The 23836-nt window shown below is 41.0% G+C and overlaps 1 protein-coding gene across 1 annotated transcript; it reads left to right on the top strand.

Moving 5' to 3' along the window:
• Window positions 1-34: 34 nt before the first annotated feature.
• On the top strand, window positions 35-22260 carry LOC139472245 (cytochrome P450 4F4-like). The gene is made up of 12 exons (XM_071254634.1): window positions 35-269; window positions 3360-3507; window positions 4234-4406; window positions 6308-6432; window positions 7152-7214; window positions 8778-8901; window positions 10082-10226; window positions 12445-12574; window positions 14946-15141; window positions 17582-17664; window positions 18330-18395; window positions 20286-22260. Exons 1-12 carry the CDS (start codon window positions 105-107, stop codon window positions 20395-20397), a joined length of 1530 nt encoding a protein of 509 aa, XP_071110735.1. The 5' UTR covers window positions 35-104; the 3' UTR covers window positions 20398-22260.
• Window positions 22261-23836: the final 1576 nt, after the last annotated feature.

Below are 23836 nucleotides of genomic sequence, written 5' to 3'. Positions count from 1 at the left end.
TTACGATTCTGCCATGATATCAGGTCCCTGATATCTGACCGTATAAAGTCCGATGATGTTGATGTAGCTGTCAGTGCAAAGCTCCAACAAACAGAGCGGCGACAATGTCAGTGTTCCTCACTGTGACAGTTTCGATCGGCTTTTTCTCCGCCATCATCTACGCTGCCATCAAGTTGGCCCAGAGTGTTATCCGCTTTAGACGATACGCTGATGCTGTTAACAAGTTTCCACAGAACAAGAAAAATCCGATATGGGGACATCTGAGTGATGTAAATAATCTTTTGAACTCATAATGAAAGCAATTTAATGGTGTTATAATGTCTTGAAGTGAAATTACCTAAACATGTTCATATGTGCATGGGGGCGGTCGGGTAGCCTAGTGGTTAAAGCGTTCGCTCGTCACGCCGAAGACCCGGGTTCGATTCCCGACATGGGTACAATGTGTGAAGCCCATTTCTGATGTTCCCCGCCGTGATATTGCTGGAATACTGCTAAAGGCTGCGTAAAACCATACTCACTCACTCACTCATATGTGCATGTAAAATAGGCCAAGTCAACATCGCATCTGCAATGTTATAGCCGTAGGCTATAGGGATGGGCATATATCAAAGTATTAGAGCCTATATCTATATCACACATCATGCGATCAATCAGTGTGTGAATGGTTTTGTGATATTTCATAGTTTTAGTGATTAGTGAAGTTGTTTTATGATCATGCTACCCCGTCATTCATAAATAGCCTAACATCTTCACTTTGAGCCAACAAGTATTTTGAGAATATGTTTGCCTCAAAATTAAACATATCAGAAATTACACTCTAATCAGGGTATTAGCACTATAAACAGACAGTGTGGTGAACAATTGTAGATGACTATTGTTATGAAAACTGGGTCCTAAATGAGTGAGAAGCCAGGGTGCAGTGGCTGCAAGCCCCGCTGGGTCCAGGGCTAAGGATTTCTGGAAACCTCGGGGAGTGGCTTATTTTTTTAAACTGTTACTCAATGACATTCACATAACCATGATAACTCTTTCACTCTATTTAAAGCACATTTATCAAGACATTTTCAAAATCAACGAAAAGCCATTTCTGTCAGGACACTTCATTTTCTGTGCAAAAAATTTCATAAGTACAGTTAGATACTATCATACTGACTCTTTCACTCCATCTAAAGCACATTTATGTTTTCAAAATATTTTTATCTACATTTTATATGAATGCGTGAGAATTTCCCAACCTTGCGTGTGAGCGTGACATAGGTGATAAATGTGTGAGACTCACGCGAGATGCGTGAGATTCACGTGAGATGCGTGAGTAGTCAAATGTAACAAATGTTATATTTGGGGTAACACTTTCTGAGTAAAGTACAGATTCTCGTACTTTTTTGGGTTGAGTCCCGTCCGGGATTTGAACCCACACTGCCAGCGTGAGGCACCTATAATCGCCAGCCAATTTACTCAGAAAGTGTTATCCCAAATATAACATTTGCAGAGCTCCAGATAAGCTTTTGGTGTTGTGGGTATTTTACCCATGCATTTTAAATTCATTGGGTATCAGTAATTCTACCTGCGTATTCAAATTTCTGTTACCCACTAGTTTTTACACATGTGGGTATTTAAGTTAAATATATAAAAACACTATTCATCTAGTCCCTGCAAACTGGTGTCGTGTGGGTTCGAGAGCTTTATAGGACTCAAAAGTACCACGATACTTCCACAAGAAAGTGTGATGGCAAATGATCATGATGTAACTGTCATCGAGTTTGGCAAGGTTGCCCCTTTATAATTTCAAATTAAGTTGCTGATTTGCTAATCGAATACGCAGGGTTACTTCACAATATTTTGATGATACGCTCAAGTTTTATTTTTGCAGCGTATCTGTAATGTTCGTTGCGTATTTGATACGCTTGGATTACATTTTACTGTGTATTTGTGCATTTCTGATGCGTATTTCACGCAGATACGCAGCTTATCTGGAGCTCTGAATTTGTTACAATAGCACTACAGTACATATTTCAGGTTATTACGTGTCCAGTGATACATTATCCTGATCGTACACTGATTGTGCATGGTTATCACTGACCTGTTTAAGAAAGGCTCACATCACCGTTATCTCTGACATGTGAACAATTAAAATTATGAGAACCTGGTCAAGGTTAATGTGTGTGTTTATCAAGTTTCGAAGTGGTCCCAATAACCTATTGGTCTACATTCTGATGAGTCCACTTCCAATGTATCTGAAAGAATTGCCTTTGCATTGATTGAACCCTTGTTAGGATTGGTCCTGAGCACCTAGACAAGGTTCTTGTCATTGAATGCTACTACCAGTACTAGCTTACCATCACTCATCATGATGCAACCAGTGGTTCCAGTAAACAAGGCAGAAGATGTTAAGTAAACCATCATGTATTCCTGTAAAAGACAATGCAATTTTAAACTACCATAATCAACAGATAATTATTAACACTGGTTCGTTTTTTCAAAAGTAAACATTTAAGCATAAGAGAATAGTGCCAATTTCTTTATAATGAAGAGCATCGTCATCAAAGGCTTTTTGCACAAACTCTGTTTGATTATGAGGGTCCTCACTAAGTATAAATGTGCACTTTTTATGTCTAAATGGCTTCTTATGAAGTTATGTGCACAGAGCCTTTGATGAAAACAACCTTGTCTCTCCAGCTTCACAATGTTCAAACCCCGACAATAGGGTGCTGGGTACATATTCTAACCCGTTCCCACTAGTTTTTAGAATAGGTAATCACCCTGGACACTTACAAAATTGACAAAGGGAGACGCTTGTTAACGGACCAGTTCAAAAGTTTGATGTCAGATAAAAACTTAATTCCTTAACAAGTTAACATGCTTAAGTACTGAGACATACCCCTACCCCCGAAAAATGCTTTAGTCTGAAAATGTTGAATTTCCGTGTTTAGTGGCCTCTTTTGTCACACATTCCAGGTGGTTTTTTAAACGTTTATTGAATGAAGTACATGTACTAGGTGTTACTCCTAACAGCATATCAATGAAAATAGAATTATTTTTGTTCATATATTAAACTTTGAGAAATCCGGTAAGTTGATTTTGGTCCCCCCACCCAATTTGTCCCAGCTATGTTTGTCAGCACCATACCCGTTCATGTGGATTTATCCAAGGTTGTAAATGTTTGAGGCTTTCATCTCTGCATCCAGCTGAAAAGATGTGATATAACTATAGAATACTGTTGAAAGTATGTTGAACTTAACTCACTCACTCGATCACTGACAAATTGGTCCAGAAGTTGGTCAGTGGTCACTTAATTAGAAGTGCACTTAATACTTGATACACTGGAAATGTTCTATCCCACAAACTGCTTGTGTTTCTAGTTCCCTGGACCCAATGAAGAGGGTTTAAAGTTCCAGCGTGAAATGACAGCACAGTTCCCAACATGCTCACTGGCCTGGTTGGGTCCGTTTCTGAGCATGCTGATCGTCAACCATCCAGACACTGTGAAATCCATCTTGAAAACATCAGGTAGGTTATTTCCATCTATGCACCAATGTGAGGTCTATGTTTTGATGCTGAAAGGTAGCCATCATACTCTCACAAACATTTGCTGCACAAGAACTGTCTCACTTTCCTGAATCAAGAGAGTAAACTGACTTTAAAAGACCAGTGTCCTTGTGGGCTTTTATAGTTACTTAATTCCCTTGTATTGAGAAGATAGTCTCAGTATGGGAGGAGTGGATGGCCCTGGCTTCTGAAGTGCTGGATTTCACTTTGCAGAGTTATGTCCCTTAGTCATGCCAGGCTCTGCTGATTGTGTGTTCAAATCCATGATCTAGGTGGGAACAAGGGGGTATTAACATTTCCGTGATATTCCTTAATTTCCACTTATGCAAGATTATCATCATACTTTAAAAAAAAAAAATATTGTTTTGCAATTTTGTTCAGTTTTCATTTGAACCACCAACCCTATGTTTTGAGAAACAAAATCCATGAAACCAAATTTGAAAAGTGAAAGGCCTATTTTCAGAGCCAAATTTGCCCAGATTTACAACCTTATCCGGTCATTGGTTGGTAACAGGTAGCTTGACACGATCAAAGCAGAATCTTGGTTCAGTCCTGACATGACTAATTATTTCAGAGCCAAAAGCCTCCCAGATCTACAACCTGATTCGTCCATGGGTTGGTAACAGGTAGCTTGACACAATCAAAGCAGAATCTTGGTTCAGTCCTGACATGACTAAATAATTTCAGAGCCGAAAGCCTCCCAGATCTACAACCTGATTCGTCCATGGGTTGGTGATGGCTTGCTGCTGAGCAAGGGAAGCAAGTGGGCGAGAAACAGACGCATGTTGACGCCAGCCTTCCACTTTGACATCCTCAGACCTTACATCACCGTGAAAAACAGGGCTGCAGACATCCTTCTGGTACCAAACTTATCTTGTTTGTTGTTAACACTGCTTTCACCAAAATACCAGTTTAATGACGGTGGTCTGTAAATAACCAAGTCTGGACCAGACAATCCAGTGAGTGTTTTATGAGCATTTCCCGAAGTCACTGAGGCTGATCACCAAGTCCAACTGGTTGCCTAATTTGACCAGCATAGGTTTCTGAGAACCAAATCTATCCCAGAATATGATGGGGATGACAATTAGGAATGAAAAGATTGTCTTGTTTCTGGTATTAAACTGAAGTTGTTTGTTGTTTAACACTGAACCGAGAAAAATCCCAGCTATGTGATGGCGGGCTGTAAATAATTGAGTCTGGACCAGACAATTCAGTGAGGATTTTATGAGCATCCTACACCGTTGGGCTAGGATGACATGCTGTCATCCAAGTCACTAAGCCTGAGTTACTCCGTCCAATTGGCTGCCTAGCATATGTTTCAGGGGACCAATTCTCTCCCAGAACCCTACAGTGATGGTAATAAGGAACAAAAGATTGTATATTTGTTGGTAATTACTTCCCAACAATGTGCTGACATTCCTGTTACAAAAATACAAGATCAAGTTTCACATATTATTCTTTTTTAAAATGATTTGATAGCCAAAGTGAAATTGTTTCCTGCCTATATGGAATATTGAACAGTGCATTCCCAACACAGATATTGGCTAAATATTGATCAATAAAATTCTTAAGCATATTCATGATAGATGCAATCTTTTCACATTGAAAGATACCAGAGTGCAAAAAAGCTGCCCGCCTGCTCATAAACAAATATAGACAGAAATAAGGGAAGAATCTCTTGTTGACTAATAACACTAACACAAATATGAAATTATCCAAATCTTTCCTGACATGTTAGTTTAAAACAGTGCTAAGAGTACAAGATCAGGAAATGTTGTCCTGTTGTCGTTGATCGATATTAAATTTGGAAATCCCTGATGACAAAAAGGCTGCTGATTGTAGTTGCCTACACATATACATGTTGTTATGATTGGAATATTTATGAAAACAAACTAACATCTAAATATGAATAAGTCCATTTATAATGTGCCAAATTCCATTCACCAAGTTAATTCTCATGGTGCGACGTTAGTACTCCGATCAATGGATTAGTTTTCATTTATTTTCATTCTCAGCTCCCTGGGAGGACACAACCCAACCCAATTTGACCACCAGTGTCTACCCCTGGAGTGGGTTATAATTTGGAAGTGTATCAAGTACAGAGTAGACAGGCTTGTTCGTCCTACTGGATAGTTTCACAGTACTGCTCCCTACAGTGCATAGTAAAGGCCCCAAATTATACATGTATTTGCAGATTTAAACACAAACCAAAAAACTGTCTGTCGTGACTCGTTTTGGATGGGATGTAACTCGAAAGACACATTGTATTGTTTGGCCTTTTCACTTAAATTATTGTTGTTATTAATAAAGATTGTTTCCTTTACTGGAGTGATGCTTCATAATAGAATAGTAAAAATAGTTTAAAGTTGTACTCCTCAGGATTTATCCATCCATTTTAAATATCTTAGACCGGCATCACGTTGAGCTGATAGGCTGGGAATTTATAGTACTCACACATCAGGCAGCACAATACTCACTCACTTGGTCACTCACTTGGTCACTCACTCACTCACTTGGTCACTCACTCACTCACTCATTTGGTCACTCACTCACTCACCCACTCACTTGGTCACTCACTCACTCACTCACTCACTCACTCACTCACTCACTCACCAACCCACTCACTGTCCACTGCAGACTTTTGGTGTATGAACTCCTCATTTTGACAGAATAGCTGAATTATAGTTTTCATACATTGCTTTTTCAAACACTATTAACCATCCCACACTGAACACTTATACTGTAATCATCTGTTGTACAGAGCAAGATACAAAGATTCTCAGAGCAGGACAAATATTTTGAAGTATTCACAGAGGTCAGTCTGTTCACGCTGGACGTCATCTTGAAATGTGCCTTCTCTTATGACACAGACTGTCAGAACATCGGGTAGGTGTCATGGGTGTTCACAGTATTGGGTAGGTGTCATGGATGTTCACAACATTGAGTGAGTTCAATGTGGATTGTGAATGTTCAGATATATATTCTAATATCAGTATATAAATTCCCCAAATATCAGTCAGACAACCGGACTGGCAACATTGCAAAGTTACCAGACCAGACAAAATGTTGCCAGAATTTTCTAGACTAACCAACAAAAGTAACAAAAGGTTAAACAAGAATAGTACTGTGTGATGTGAGTTCTCGGAAAATAACAATTAACTGGTGGATTGTCATCTTAGTAACTAAACTCCCAACCATCGGGCGTGCAACTTTTCAAAACTGACTGTCCATCAGCAAAATACACCGTCTCGGACTGTCGGGCAGGTGGGTATTTAAATACTGCTTATATTACAGTAAACTACACTTATAACACAAAGAGACCACAAGGTTTAGAGTGTTATAACTGTTGTTCATTATAAGCATATATACAGCATATATACAACAAATGTCTGGGACCAAAAAATAAGTTTGTTATATCCGTTAGTTCGCTGTAAGGGTGTTCGTTATCAACTTATTTTACTGTATATTGCACTTGAAGTTACATCATATATACCCACTTCTTACATGTTTGATGAATAATTAGTTTGGTGCTTAAAATTATATATCTACCTATTTACAGTATTTATTTCCATATATAACTTGTATTGTGTGATTTTCCACTTCAGAACGAATCATCCCTACGTGAATGCAGTGAACACACTGTCCCACCTGGCCACAGACAGATTTTTGTGAGTGACATTTTCATGTGTACCGTGTACATAATTGTTCAAAGAATGTAAGGTGGGAGACATTTTATTTTTTTAAAATGTGTTATTCTTAAAGTGAGTGGACATTTGTACATTAGTGAGTGAGTGAGTTTGGTTTAACACCGCTTTTAACAGTATTCCAGTTATATCACGGCGTGTCAGCTTAATGTAGGAGGAAAACCCGAAGTGATGCAGGTCTCAGACTTTTACCACTTCGGTGTGGTGTGTGTAGATTGACTTCAGGTGGTGTTTCAGCACGCCATGTGTGGACTGACTTCTGGTGGTGTGTGTAGATTGTCTTCTGGTGGTGTGTGTAGATTGTCTTCTGGTGGTGTGTGTAGATTGTCTTCTGGTGGTGTGTGTAGATTGACAGCTGGTGGTGTGTGTAGATTGTCTTCTGGTGGTGTGTGTAGATTGTCTTCTGGTGGTGTGTGTAGATTGACAGCTGGTGGTGTGTGTAGATTGTCTTCTGGTGGTGAGTTTAGATTGTCTTCTGGTGGTGTGTGTAGATTGTCTTCTCATGGTGTGTGTAGATTGACAGCTGGTGGTGTGTGTAAATTGACTTCTGGTGGTGTTTGGTGTGTGTAGATTGACATCTGGTGGTGTGTGTAGATTGACATCTAGTGGTGTGTGTAGATTGACTTTTGGTGGTGTGGTCGGTGTAGACTGACTTCTGGTCGTGTGTGGTGTGTGTAGATTGACTTCTGGTGGTGTGTAGACTGACTTCTGGTGGTGTGGTGTGTGTAGACTGACTTCTGGTGATGTGTGTAGACTGACTTCTGGTGGTGTGGTGTGTGTAGGTTGACTTCTGGTGGTGTGTGTAGACTGACTTCTGGTGGTGTGGTGTGTGTAGACTGACTTCTGGTGATGTGTGTAGACTGACTTCTGGTGGTGTGTGTAGATTGACATCTGGTGGTGTGGTGTGTGTAGACTGACTTCTGGTGGTGTGGTGTGTGTAGATTGACATCTGGTGGTGTGTGTAGACTGACTTCTGGTGGTGTGTGGTGTGTGTAGACTGACTTCTGGTGGTGTGTAGACTGACTTCTGGTGGCATGGTGTGTGTAGACTGACTTCTGGTGGTGTGGTGTGTGTAGACTGACTTCTGGTGGTGTGATGTGTGTAGACTGACTTCTGGTGGTGTGGTCGGTGTAGACTGACTCATGGTGGTGTGGTCGGTGTAGACTGACTTCTGGTGGTGTGGTGTGTGTAGACTGACTTCTGGTGGTGTGTAGACTGACTTCTGGTGGTGTGTAGACTGACTTCTAGTGGTGTGTGTAGACTGACTTCTGGTGGTGTGTAGACTGACTCCTGGTGGTGTGTAGACTGACTTCTGGTGGTGTGTAGACTGACTTCTGGTGGTGTGTAGACTGACTTCTGGTGGTGTGTAGACTGACTTCTAGTGGTGTGTGTAGACTGACTTCGGGTGGTGTGTAGACTGACTTCTAGTGGTGTGTAGACTGACTTCTGGTGGTGTGTAGACTGACTTCTGGTGGTGTGTAGTCTGACTTCTAGTGGTGTGTAGATTGATTTCTGGTGGTGTTTCAGCAAGCCGTGGCTGCACAATAAGTGGGTGTACATGCTGACACCCGCCGGCCGCCAGTTCCGGAAGTGTTGTGACCTGGTCCACACCGTGGCGGAGGACATCATTGAAAACAGGAGGAGAGCCTTGGTACTTTGACCATTTCATTTACAATATGGCCATTCATTATTACACGCGTATGTTGCTGGCTCTAGTTTGCAATGACAATATATCAATGTTTTTGAGTATTTCAATTTTCTTTGGCATAATGTTGAGTCTGTTTAACAGGGAAAGTATTTGCTGAGTCAGTTAAAAGTTCATAATGTTTATTATTAAATATTTATTTATGTAGATTTACTTCTGTTGGGGAAAGGATTCTCCATAAGGTGTTAGCAGTGGCCAGATACTCTACAATGCATTTCATAAAGTTATTGACAAAAGTAAATCTTTGGAATTATATTTATTGGATCTTCTTTGTGGGATTTAGAGATACCTTTCACATTGTTTCTGGAAACTGTTTGACCAGTGTAGATTGACAATGTTTTGTTTTGAAGTTCTGTTTTTCCTCGTAAAGATTTGAATTTGTAGTGCAGTGGACTTTTAATATTTTTGTATTTCTGTTTGAATTCATTATTGAGAGGAATAACTTATCGTCTTTGCCGTATTTACGTCCCTCTTCACAAAAGCACACTCTGACCGACTTCTTAACCAATAGGGGTACCTGTGTCACGTACTGAGCCTGAAAATGTATTTTGTCGCTGTGTGAGACATTTTGTAACACTATCACAGGTCACGCACACTCTGAGCATACATGACTCGTCATAGACAAGAGTAGCTCCCCTTTGACAAAGGGCAATTACTCTAGAGGGGGGACCGATGGATTGCTGTGAAAGGCAATCACTAACATTGAAAATCATGAGTAGGCAATTGTCCTATTGCCTATATGTAGTTATGTATGCTGTCTGAAAAACAATTTTCAGTTGGGACAGTATTGACTGACTGACCAATAACTGATCCAGGCATGTAAGATATCGACTTTCAATGTGTGGTATTATTTGCATTAAACGATAAGGAGGTTATCATGTGTTTTGGGATGGTAAATATCCTGTATTAGGAATAAACTTTGTATTTCGTGAGTCTTGACTGTGTATATCTATGGGCAGTGTGGTAGCCTAGTGGTTAAACCGTTTGCTCGTCACGCCGAAGACCCGGGTTCAATTTCCCACATAGATACAATGTGTCTCCCCTGCTGTGATATTGAGAGAATATTCTAAGAGCAGCGTAAAACCAAACTCACTCAGTCACTCACTGTATATCTATACATTGTCAGCTGTCCCACTCGGTGGAGCAGGACGTGGTCAAGAGGCGGCGCTGCATGGACTTCCTGGACATCCTGCTGACCGCCAGGGACGATGATGGGGAGGGGCTGACCCCACAGGAGATCCGCGATGAGACGGACACCTTCCTGTTTGAAGGTGAAGTCACTTTGCTTACAGCAGCAGCTCGTGCTGTAAACAACTTTGCAATGTTATATTTATTTTGATTATGAGGTTGAAATACAAGTAGGAAATAACCAACGAGCTATGCGGGATTACGGCTTTTATGTCCCAAGTTAAGGAATGGTGTTATTCCCTAGTCTTTGGTGAGGGACTTACAGCATTCATTCACGAGGGACAGTTAATCCGTAATTCATAGTTTTCAGTTGGTTATTCGATGTATAACTCATTAATATTTTTAGGAGGTTATTCTATGTATAACTCATTGATATTTTAGGAGGTTATTCTATGTATAACTCATTGATATTTTTAGGAGGTTATTCTATGTATAACTCATTGATATTTTAGGAGGTTAATCCAGAGCTGCAGATAAGCAGCGTATTTGCGTAAAATACCCCCCAAAATATTCAAAACCTAATTACTTTCAATTAACTCGCATACAGAAACGCATGCATGAAATGAAAAACTCAAACATATGGAAACAGCTGGCGTAAATACCCATTGAAGCTTTTTCAGCATGCGTACAAAGGAGCAAATTTCTGAAACACAATTACTGGCTAATTTACTTTCTGAGTCAAGCCTATATATTTTGAACAGTTATATACATCTAAAACATTATTTCATTTTTTTAAATCTTAAAATGTTCACTAATGTTTTGGAAAAACCCAATAGAGTCATGAATAGATGATTGAAAAAATATTGGTTACCCAATGAAAAATGTAATAACCCAATTAAAATAGACACCCAAGAGTAAAAACTCAATTGCTCAAAAAGTTATCTGGAGCTTTGTTAATCTATGTATAACTCATCAATATTTTACATACGTTATTCTATGTATAACTCATTAATATTTTAACGTCATCCTATGTAAAACTCATCAATATTTTAATTGGGTTATTTTATGTATAACTCATTAATATTTTAAGTTGGTTATTCTATGTATAACTCATTGACATTTTAAGAGAGAAAGTGAAGAAAAGATGTATAGAATGTCAGCCTGACAGAGAAACTTCCCTGAAGGCATGCTGTTGTTCAGATGACGTCATGTAATCAGTTGGTATTATCATGAACAAAGGACAACATCATATCATTATTCCTTGACAATGAAGCACTGTGATGTCATATGGACAATGGATCTTGGACAATGATAATGAAATGGCTTTGTCATCCAGGAGAAAGTTTAAGGAAATTGAGCATTATTTTGGCAAATTTGTTGTCATTGAATAACTACAGAAAATAAGACTCTGCTATTGGCGCCTCAATAACAATCTCTTTAAGTGATGTTTTAGAAGCTGTAGTATCAGTAATGACGGTACCGAATTGCAGTAGTTGTGTTGTTACAATACAGACACATCATGATGTGGTATCATACTGACACACTGCATTAACATACTGTAATATGATTCTTATCCCCAGCCATGAAGAGGAAGGGGGTATAGGAATGTCTGTCCGCCCTTCCTTAACATTTTGTTTCCGTATCAGAACTCAAAAGCCATGAGGGATATCTTAACCAAACTTGGCACATACATAGGTTAAGTGGTGAACTGGTGCCTTTTGAAGTTTGGGATTTTGGTAAAAATTAATTTTTGAGTTTCCATGGCAATGACTTTGACTTTGACTGGAAATGGTGGTAGTGCTCCACTCAACCGGACATGTCATATTGGAGGGGGATATGAGTATTTCAGTCTTGTTATGCATGATATCAGTCTTGTAACAACAAACTGCAAATACACTCTGATATAAAAATTGACATTATTTCTTGCTTGGGAAATACAAGAATTCTCATTTTGTAAAATCACTTAAATCAGTATGACACACAGGATCGTATAATATTCTCTCTATGATATGTGAGGAAGTGTCACATTGAGAGTATTTCAGAAGTTGAAATGCATAAGACAACTTTGTCTTCATCAACAACAGTCTGATGAACAAAGGATTCACAGGTCCTCTTGCGTTAAACTGCTCTTTGCTAGATTGGGGCGGTCGGGTAGCTCGTCACGCCGAAGACCCGGGTTCGATTCCCGACATGGGTACAATGTGTTAAGCCCATTTCTGGTGTCCCCCGCCGTGATATTGCTGGAATATTGCTATAAGCGGCGTAAAACCATACTCACTCACTCACTTTGCTAGATCAATGTTAAAATAGCTTGGAATTATTGAAGCTTTGCAACCTAACCGCCACGATGTATATTGTCAGGTCACGACACCACCGCTAGCGCCCTCTCCTGGACACTGTACTCACTAGCCGAACACCAGGAGTGCCAGGAGGCGGTCTACAGAGAGGTCGACAACCTCATGTCCCGCAAGCAAAACACCGATATCGAGATGTAGGTGTAGCTGGTGGAAACTTGATGTCTGAGCCAATCAGGGATGTGTGTGATCTGTAGTGAGAGTATGAAATCACACTTTACTGAGGAGGCATATAGAGATATCATTCCCAGTTTCACTGTATGCAAGTATAGTTAATACTCGTTAACTCATTGAAATATGTAAACCACATATTGGGGGAACATTGCAGTGAGGGACCAACCAGTGGATAATTTGTGGCATTTTTTATGGAGACTGGATTTTTTTTTAGCTACATCTGTAAAACCAGACATTTTTTTATTTAAAAACTATGAGACTAAATATAATATTGTTTTAACATCCAGCAGCAATTTATTTACTTTTGCAGAAAATGTCTTTTTTCTTTTTTCAACAGTCTGAAGTCTAATTATTTTTTTCGAGCATTTTCTGGAACACTGTATTATTTTCATGAAATCTGCAAAAACTGGAATATGTTCATTTTTTGCCGTATCTTTGACAGTTTGATTTAAAGGGACAGGATGTCGACTGTTACTCAGCTCTGCTCGCCTTATTCCGTGACAGAATGTTCTGCTCCAGTGGTGTAGGCTTATCACATGACCAGACTTTTCTTTTGTTTGTAAACAAATGCACTTATTCTGAAATATGAACAGTCAGGCCTAATGCAAGCCTTTCGGTGCGCTCTTCATATTGTTTTGTATAATTATGAAGACGTACTACTGCGAGAGTGAGGTGCATGACAATATAGCTTTATCTACTGAACAACAAAAGTTCCTGTGACATTGAATAAGATTAAATGGCAAAGTTACGTTTTTTACCAAATCTGAAACAATTTCCGTTTGCAACAGATAAAAGACTCCTGTAAGTGTTCAAATGGTTTAATTTGCCATACTGACTTCAGAAAATGCGTGTTTCATAAAAAACATGAACATGCCAAAATGTCAATTTACAAATCAATAGCGTGTGCGTCCACCTCTGGTTGCGATGCAAGCAACACATCTTCGTCTCATGGAATGGACCAGGTGTGGCACAGTCCTGTGGGATATCTGTCCACATCTGCTCGAGCATGTTTCCAAGTTCCTGGAGTGTCTGTGGAATACGTGGTTGATGTCGAAGGTGCCGATGCATCTCATCCCACATGTGCTCGATTGGTGAGAGATTAGGGGAGCGAGCCGGCCAGGGGATGACATTCATGTTGTTTTGTTGAAGAGAATCCTGAACAAGTCGAGCAATATGAGGCCGGGTGTTGTCATGTTGAAAGGTTATGCCAGGGCCATGACGACGCAAAAACGGTAGAACGACAGGGCCGATGATCTCGTCGCGGTAGAGCTGTCAATCGAGATTGACCTCTACCACTATCAAACAGGTCCTCTGTCTTGCTGTAATCCCACCCCATACCATAACCGATCTTACATGACACAATGATTGACGTAACATTCACCTCGATGTCGGTACACTCGAATCCGTCCATCGCTGTGGCTGAGGTGAAAACGAGACTTGTCAGTGAATAGAACTTGTCCCCACTGCATGGCCGTCCAGCGTAGATGCTGTCTGTACCACTGTACGTGCTTGACAGTGGTTTCCTGTCAAAATGGGACGTCTGGCGGGTCTTCTTGCGACAATCCCTGAACATCTGAGGCGACAACCTACGGTTTGTGAAGATATTCATCGGAGGCCAGGGATGCTTCTTGCAGTCACTGTTGCGGTCTTGAATCGATTTTGAAGGTGTGTTGTTCGAATTCCAGTTGTCTTGTCGATTATTGGTTATGCGTGGCCTGCCACTCCGAGTATGGTCTCTGACTGCATTCATCTGTTGCCAACGTTGCCATAAACACCAAATGGTGTTTTTGTGGACGTTTAATTGTCTTGCAACATCACGTTGACTCATAAGACCCCGGCATATTTATATTGTACTCTAGGCTTTGATCAATTTTGACTTCTAATCTAATCAAACTGTCAATTAGTATTTTGTAACTCATCCCTTAGAGAAACACACAAGCTTTCTCTCTACCGGTAATTTGCCTCTAAAAAAAACATTAATGAAACCAGTTTATCAAGCACAGCACTTGCGTTGCTGGCTTGGCTATACGGAGCTCTATTGTTTTGGCAAGTCACAATCGGAAATTGTTTCATCCATGAGTTAGAAACACACAGAACTGTCGACGTACTGTCCCTTTAAAGTTTTTTTTCTGTTTTTACTTCACTGATTCAAAAGGACAACAGACTGATAGTATTTCCACTGAAACCATGGAGACATGTTTTCTCCGGGGTTGTACCTGAACCTGCTCTGAGGCCGATATTTAGCCCCCAGTCTGCAATTGACAGTTCAAATTCCCAGTTTGAATTATACTTTCCCAATTACTCTATTTCCCAAATCTCAGTGTTGTCTTCTAGGGAGGATCTACCACAGCTGCCCTACCTGACAATGTGTTTGAAGGAGAGTCTCCGACTTCACACTCCAGTGCCCTTCATACAAAGGGAGATAACCCAGAACATCCATGTTGATGGCCAGGAGGTGCCCAAGGGGACTATCGTCAGTGTAGTCATCTACAACCTGCACCATAACCCTACAGTCTGGCCCAACTCGCTGGTGTGTATCCTTCAGTAGAGTCAAGTCCATCATACAGAGATTATTGATAAGCATGCTGACTTGTAGAGGTTGGCGACCAATCTCATTAAAATCAGATCTTAGTTCTCGCTGTAGCTAAACAAAGATCTGAATACATCCCATTACGGGTCGCATCAGAACGTCCTTTCGCGAACTTTGACTGACCACTGAAATGACTAACAAGACGTCAACATCAGCCAATTAGAAAGCAAATTTCTAGAGCTTTACAGCACTCATTTCAAGTTGGCGACTTCCATTTTAGACAACGCTTGAAAAATATGTTGACACAGTTCTTGATTAAAATCTGGAAAACTGAACAAACGAACATTTCAGAATGTCTAATATATGGTTGAGATTTATGACAGTGATTCACACATACTGTTCAATGCCTCCTCCGTTCAAATGTTTTTCCCACAGAGGCGAGAGATAGACGATAATTTTGATGGAATCAGCCGTACGGGCCGTAATGCTTTTTGAGGTTGCATAATTAGAAAACTCATTCTGACTGTCACTTTCATGATCTGGTAAGCAACGCTTTGATTGGTCGGATGAAAGGTCCTTCTGACCCGAAATGGGATGTCCTCAGATCTTGTTTTACCGATAGCGAGAACTTAGATCTGTTTTTAATGAGATTGGGTTAGCGAACTCCCTGTCGTGCTATGGGATTCTCCATCCTTGGCTTCAGCTTGCGCTTTAATCCAAGGGAGGTCGCTAACTGTCTTACACAACACACCCAAATGGAGGTCGCTAACTGTCTAACACTACGCACCCAAAGGGAGGTCGCTAACTGTCTAACACAACGCACCCAAAGGGAGGTCGCTAACTGTCTAACACAATGCACCCAAAGGGAGGTCGCTAACTGTCTAACACAACGCACTCAAAGGGAGGTCGCTTATTGTCTAACACAACGCACCCAAAGGGAGGTCGCTAACTGTCTTACACAACACACCCAAATGGAGGTCGCTAACTGTCTAACACTACGCACCCAAAGGGAGGTCGCTAACTGTCTAACACAACGCACCCAAAGGGAGGTCGCTAACTGTCTAACACAACGCACCCAAAGGGAGGTCGCTAACTGTCAAACACAACGCACCCAAAGGGAGGTCGCTTATTGTCTAACACAACGCACCCAAAGGGAGGTCGCTTACTGTCTAACACGACGCACCCAAAGGGACGTCGCTAACTGTCTAACACTACGCACCCAAAGGGAGGTCGCTAACTGTCTAACACAACGCACCCAAAGGGAGGTCGCTTATTGTCTAACACAACACACCCAAAGGGAGGTTGCTAACTGTCTTACACAACTAACCCAAAGGGAGGTCGCTAATTGTCTTACACAACTCACCCAAAGGGAGGTCGCTAACTGTCTTACACAACACACCCAAAGGGAGGTCGCTAACTGTCTAACACAACACACCCAAAGGGAGGTCGCTAACTGTCTAACACAACACGCCTAAAGGGAGGTCGCTAACTGTCTTACACAACACGCCTAAAGGGAGGTCGCTAACTGTCTTACACAACACGCCTAAAGGGAGGTCGCTAACTGTCTAACACAACACACCCAAAGGGAGGTCACTAACTGTCTTACACAACTCACCCAAAGGGAGGTCGCTAACTGTCTTACACAACTCACCCAAAGGGAGGTCGCTAACTGTCTTACACAACACACCCAAAGGGAGGTCGCTAACTGTCTAACACAACACGCCTAAAGGGAGGTCGCTAACTGTCTAACACAACACGCCTAAAGGGAGGTCGCTAACTGTCTTACACAACACACCCAAAGGGAGGTCGCTAACTGTCTTACACAACTCATTCAAAGGGAGGTCGCTAACTGTCTAACACAACACGCCTAAAGGGAGGTCGCTAACTGTCTTACACAACACACCCAAAGGGAGGTCGCTAACTGTCTTACACAACTCATTCAAAGGGAGGTCGCTAACTGTCTTACACAACTCACCCAAAGGGAGGTCGCTAACTGTCTAACACAACACGCCTAAAGGGAGGTCGCTAACTGTCTTACACAACACGCCTAAAGGGAGGTCGCTAACTGTCTTACACAACACACCCAAAGGGAGGTTGCTAACTGTCTAACACATCTAACCCAAAGGGAGGTCGCTAACTGTCTAACACAACACACTCAAAGGGAGGCCGCTAACTGTCTAACACAACACACCCAAAGGGAGGTCGCTAACTGTCTAACACAACACGCCTAAAGGGAGGTCGCTAACTGTCTAACACAACACACCCAAAGGGAGGTCGCTAACTGTCTAACACAACACACTCAAAGGGAGGTCGCTAACTGTCTAACACAACACACCCAAAGGGAGGTCGCTAACTGTCTGTGTGAGGGTATGTTACCACATGAAGAGTAACACCCTTTTTTAATCCTGAGATGGTGAGAAATGTTGGCTATCTTTCCCAGGAGTTCCGGCCAGAGAGGTTTGCACCTGAAAATGTTGAGAGTCGAGACCCCTACTGCTTCGTACCTTTCTCCGCTGGGCCAAGGTAGACCAGATTTTGTTAACTAGGAAATGTTGATTTACTGTTGCTATTTATGTGTATGCTTCAAAACGATTACTTCACAGTTCAACAGTTGAAAACTGATTGTAATATTCTTATTATTGTTATAACCCTGACCTAAAAGGAATACCATCCGTCTGTCCTTCTGAGGACATTTTGTTTGTGACCTGTACCCTGAAAACTACTACGAAGATTCTTTTTAAACTTGGTGAACACGTTTTATACCTATTGGAGAGGAGCAGTGCAAAGATGGATTTCAGTATTGGACTTTCTGAAAAAATACTGCTTTTTTCATTTTTTGACTGATTGTTATTCCGTGTTAAGAAAGATATGGCCAATCTCATTGGTACATCAGTGGAAACAGTCTGAGAGTTTTTGATGATCGAATTATGATTCTAGCTTCAGTTCTGCATCAGTCAATCGAACCCATCAGATGCCTTGAGCAGTTTCTTTAAACAATAATATTAAATCTTCTACCCAACATTTCTTTTTAATTAATCTAAGGAATCTATTTATTGTGGTCGTAGCCATGTTAGCATAAATAAAAAGGATGCTTATCATATGAAGAACAGAAGAAACTTTGGATTGTTTACATCACAACAGAATGAAATGTCTGACAAGACTGGAGCTGACCATGTTGTGTGTTTCAGGAACTGTATTGGCCAGAACTTTGCCATGCATGAGCTGAAGATTGCCCTTGCTAGGGTGATACACAGGTGAGTAGAGCTACTGGATCAGAGAACACATGGACCCCAGTGGCACACAGCATCCCTCCCACAAAATACATCTCAATCCCCTCTCAAAATACACCACCACAACATCTCAAAATGCATCTCTGCCCCTCCTAATTTCTCTCAAATACACCCCCACCCACCCTCAAAATACACCCCTCACTCTCTAAATACACCCCCACCCATGCACCCCAACCTCTCTCAAAATACACCCCTACCTACGCTCAAGATACATCCCCCACCACTCTCAAAGTACAATCCCTACCGGGATCGCCTCCGTGGTCTAGTGGTAGAGCGTCCGCCCAGAGAGCCGGAGGTCCGGGGTTCGATCCCCAGGCGCGTCATACAAAAAGACGTTACAAGATGGTACTTGTTGTTACCCTGTCTGGCGCTGCTCGACATTAAGGGGCTGAAACAAGGAATGGTCGGCTCGGAGTCAGTATACTGTGTCTGAGTGGGTTATTCATGTAAAACTGCGGCATGGTATCTCAGTGTGCTAGCACTATAAATCGGCATCAGTCCGGACTAGTACAAGCAGCCACACACACACACTTGTATGCACATCCCTATATAAGTGCAAAAATCTTGGACGCGATGTTAAACTCCATTTCACCTCAACTTACACCCCCACCCACTCTCAAAATACACCCCCACCCATTCTCAAAATACACCCCCACCCACTCTCAAATACACCCCCTTACCCTCTCTCAAAATACAACCCCATCTTCACACAATATGCATCCACACCCACTCTCTGAATACACCTCAACCAACACTCAAAATACACCCCCACAAAATACACCTACCACTCTCAAAATACACGGGTGCCCCAGTCGTCTAAGGCGCCGCGATTCGCTGTACAGAGTTGCGTCCCCTTGGGCATGCCAGAAACCTATGATTGTGGGTTCGAATCCGGTTCGCCCAATTATGTTTCATCACTTCGGGCTTTCGACCCACATTAAGCTGACATGCCGTGATATAACTGGAATAATGTTAAAAGCAGCATTAAACCCAACTCACTCACTACACACGCCTATGCCCTCTCGAAATACACACCTACCCTTTCTCAAAATACACCCCAACCAACTCTCAAAGTACACCCCCACAAAAAAATAGGTTTACAATACAATGGGTGGAGTAAGTGGCAGCAGCTATAAGTCACATTTCTTTGAAATACTGCACTCACAAATCTCCAGAATTTGTCCCTGTTGAATGTCTCTGATGTGTTAGAGGCTTGGTATTTGGTGTTTCCAAATAGGTATTCAAGCTAATATTACTCACACATGACAATATTATATTTCACAATTTCTGAACTGCTTATATCCCATTGACTCACTAACATAACAGTCTACCTTAACACTTAAAGACAAGTCCCCTGAAGATTCCGGGTTAGAATTGGTCTTCAGCAACCAATGCTTGTCATAAGCAGCAACTAACAGGATCGGGTTGTCAGGCTTGCTGACTTGGTTGATGCATGTCATTGTATCTCATTTGTGTAGATCGATGCTCATGATGTCAATCACGGGATTGTCTGGTCCAGATTCGATTTTACAGACTGCCGTCATATAGCTGGAATATTGCTGAGTGCAACGTTAAACAACAAACAAACAAAAAAACAAGCAAACAACTTAAAGATAATAACGACCCGCATGAGACTCACTACACATGCAACTGTTTCTTCAACTCTGCGGGGCGGTCGGGTAGCCTAGTGGTTTAAGCGTTCGCTCGTCACGCCGAAGACCCGGGTTCGATTCCCGACATGGGTACAATGGGTGAAGCCCATTTCTGGTGTCCCCCGCCGTGATATTGCTGGAATATTGCTAAAAGCAGCGCAAAACCATACTCACTCACTCTTCAACTCTGCACCACATTTAGATTCCGCCTGGAGTTGGACAAGAACCATACCGTGAGGAAGAAGGAGGACGTGGTGATGAGAGCCGAGAACGGAATCCGGATGAAAGCCACGCCCAGGGTCAAGGTCACTTAAGCCTAAAACATGTTGTCAGTCAAGGTTTTGTTTATCTTACACATTCCTTGATTGCTTGTACTTAAAGGGGGTCTGTGCTCCCGAGTCAGAAGCCCACACTGGAGCTGGGCTTGACATTATAAATAGTGAGTGAAACTGTGACATTGACTATGTGTAAATGGATGTACATCCCATAATGTAATTAACAAAGCCAGGTGGGAATTACCTGATCATGCTGGGGCTGCCAATTTGGTCCTGCCTTGTCTCCCTTTACGGATTTAATCATGGAAGTAATTGTGTTGAATCAGACCAATTCCAGTACAGATCCGATACTGATATGTAGAATACAAAGAACAAATCTTATCTGGGCTTTGTTTTATTGTCAACCTGAATGTATTATTATTGTTAGTGCCATACAGCATGGAGGAAAGACCAGGCTACCCATCAGAGCATATGATATGGCTGGGATATTTCCGACAGCTGCATTTAACACCAATCGCTTCACTCTTGCCAAACATCAGATTTATCTCTGCTAGTCATTATAATGTGAACAAACGGCAGCTCCTTAATTTTTCTGAGTGTTTTTGCGGCTAGGATAAATACAGATATATTTTACGAGTGTGTTTTCGAACAAAAACATGTCATATATCAGGAATACAAATTGCCAGTCTTTCATAATATGCGCTTTTATTTAATATATGATACAAGCACACTTGCTTTGATCAGGATATGTAACATGGTAAGACTGTGAATCGCATAAGGATGAGAGTCTTATGATTACAGGTCTTTCAATATGATACACCAATAATAGACACGTGTCACCATCACCACAATCATTGTAGGAAGTATGAAGGTCGTCAGTACTTCACGGAGTTGTAGACACTATGTTCCCCCACCACCCATGTGTACGTCCTTCTGGTTACCAATCAGACAACAGCCTGCTGGTAACCATGGAGAAACTACCAAGTGCCCTGACCAATGAGTACCCAGATTACACCGACAGTATTCTCGTGCATGGCCTTATGGTCAATTGCTCCACAGGTTACTTCATCTTAGGGTAATGGAAGGCTTTGCTCAACATTCATGCTCGTGGTAGAGCTCTTTGGACTGAGTTCTAAACCGCCTCATATCATTAGCTGGCTAAAAAACACAATTATGTCAAAAGAGTATGTGTTCATGTTTTATTTTATGTGTTGTTTAACACCGCACTCGGCAATATTCCAGCTATATGACAGCGGTCTGCAAATAATAGAATCTGGACGAGACAATCCAGTGATTGACATCTTGACCATCGATCTAGGCAATTGGGATACGATGACATGCATCAACCAAGTCATTGAGCCTGACCACTCAATCCCGTTAGTCGCCTCTTACGACAAGCATAGTCGCCGCTTACCGCAAGCATATGTTCATGTAGTGAAATTGTTTCTTTACTATATTCTCTAGAGGAATTATTCCAATGGAACAGGATTTACTGGAACATGTTTTTCTACCAGCATTTGCAATATTTGTTTTGGATGGAACTTAATCCATGTAGAAACCATTATGGCTGTATCTTTTCATGAATGATGGAATATTGTTGTGTGTATATACCCGTGAAGTATTGACAACAGAGTACCAATCCTATTTTTGTACACCCGAGTGAGAATGTGCTAACACATATTTAGTATTTAAATAATAATAGTATTTAATACTGAAATTCTGACAACCATCATGACAACTGTTCTATACATATAATCATCTATAAACCGGTGTACCTCATATAATGTTCAGATATATTGTTATTCAAACATGTCGATATTAACCTTTTGCACCTGTAAATTGTAATATTGATAAATGTTCTTTGACTTTCAAATTGTTGAATAAATTGTTACTTTCATACCAGTTCTTTCTCTGTTGTGATTTACCGATGAAAGGTTTATTCGTTACTAGAGGGAGATCAGGAGACGTAGAACTGAACCCATGTGACGAATTAAATGAATTAAATGAGCAGTTATCAATCAAATTAAGAATACGGAGGAGAAACCTCCCAAAGATATCAGTTCTATTAAAGAGGACATAAAATCCACGAAGGCCGATATCAGTGAGTGTGTTTGTTTGTGAGTTAGTGAGGAATATTCACGCAATGTGACGGTTGGGGACGCCAGAAATGGGGTTTACACAATGTACCCATGTGTCGAATCGAACCCGGATCTTGGGCGTGACGAGCTTTAACCACTAGGCTACCCACCGCCACTATCAGTGAGTTAAGGTCAGAGGTCAGATTAGTTTAACGTTCAGCGATTCTCAGCTGACAAAACTGTAAATAATTTCGGTAAATGTAGGATCTATATCGCTTTTCGAGTACACGTGTGATTTAACGATACCGTCACGTACTGAATCGGAACATCATAAAAGTACAGACCGCCGTCATATAGCTGGAATATTGCTGAGTGCGGCGATAAACAACAAACAAACAACAACATCATAAAAATTACGCGCGCCTCACGTGCGCCGACAATTATCAGACGAAAGCAAGTGTGACAGCAGATTTAAGTTTGTATGAAATGACAGACAAGAACTCTTTCGACAAAACCTTTTGACTGATAGTGTCCAAGAATTACTTAATGAATCTGTCGAAATAGCGTTTAACAATATTGACAGCAGTATAGAATATTTATTTATATACACTAGTGTATAAGCTATATGTCTGCCGATATGAAACGACAAACCCGTAATATGAAATAAATCAGATGTTATTGCTAATAAATAGTTTGACGCTGAGTGTGAGAGACTTGAAAGGGAAAGATGCCAACTTCTAAGTAGGTTTAGAAAAGATAAAGACTCGAGTTCGCTAGATGAGTACAATTGCATTAGAAATAAGTATAGTGCTACCTGTAGACAAAGAGAGATGAATTTTATAAACAAAAACAACAGTGTTTGGAAAAGAGTATGTATGATTCTAAAAGATTCTGGTCCGTCCTCAAAAGTTTAGATGGAAAGGAAACATCTAGAAATAATATTACCACCAATGATTGGCACCAGCACTTTAGAACTCTTTTAACATCCCCCGACATTGAAGACCAGTCTGGCGCAGAGCCTGCACGATGTGATACAAACCTAAATGTTACCGAGCATATTTTGTATTCTCTCAATAACGAGAGATGATATTTTAGATAGCATACATCATCTTAAATGTAACAAGGCATCTGGTGTACTAATTCCATACTTAGAATAATTAATATTTAATTTGTTTTTTAGAAAATTTGCACTTTCCAAATTGATGGTCGATTGGTATTATCGTCCCAATCCATAAACAAGGTGATATAAATAATATGACTAATTACAGCTGTATCACTTTTTTAAGCATATTCAGTGAGACATTTACATCTATTATTAACAAGAGATGAGTGTTCTGAGGTAATACTATGGTTAAAATAAGTGAAGCCCTAGCTGGATTTAGAGTAGGTTATACAACTAT

The sequence above is a fragment of the Haliotis cracherodii genome, unplaced genomic scaffold (genome assembly GCF_022045235.1).
Source record: "Haliotis cracherodii isolate W230 unplaced genomic scaffold, xgHalCrac1.p SCAF_24, whole genome shotgun sequence".
Lineage (NCBI taxonomy): Eukaryota > Metazoa > Mollusca > Gastropoda > Lepetellida > Haliotidae > Haliotis > Haliotis cracherodii.
Note: the sequence above shows the minus strand (reverse complement) of the source record. Positions and strands in the feature narration are given on the sequence as shown.

What these genes read in the sequence shown, in the direction of transcription:
- LOC139472245 (XM_071254634.1), top strand. Translation starts at nt 105, where the DNA reads ATGTCAGTGTTCCTCACTGTGACAGTTTCGATCGGCTTTTTCTCCGCC. An exon ending in GGGCTGCAGACATCCTTCTG is followed by an intron (nt 4,407 to 6,307) that starts GTACCAAACTTA and finishes TCTGTTGTACAG; the next exon opens with AGCAAGATACAAAGATTCTC. An exon ending in ACAGACTGTCAGAACATCGG is followed by an intron (nt 6,433 to 7,151) that starts GTAGGTGTCATG and finishes TTTCCACTTCAG; the next exon opens with AACGAATCATCCCTACGTGA.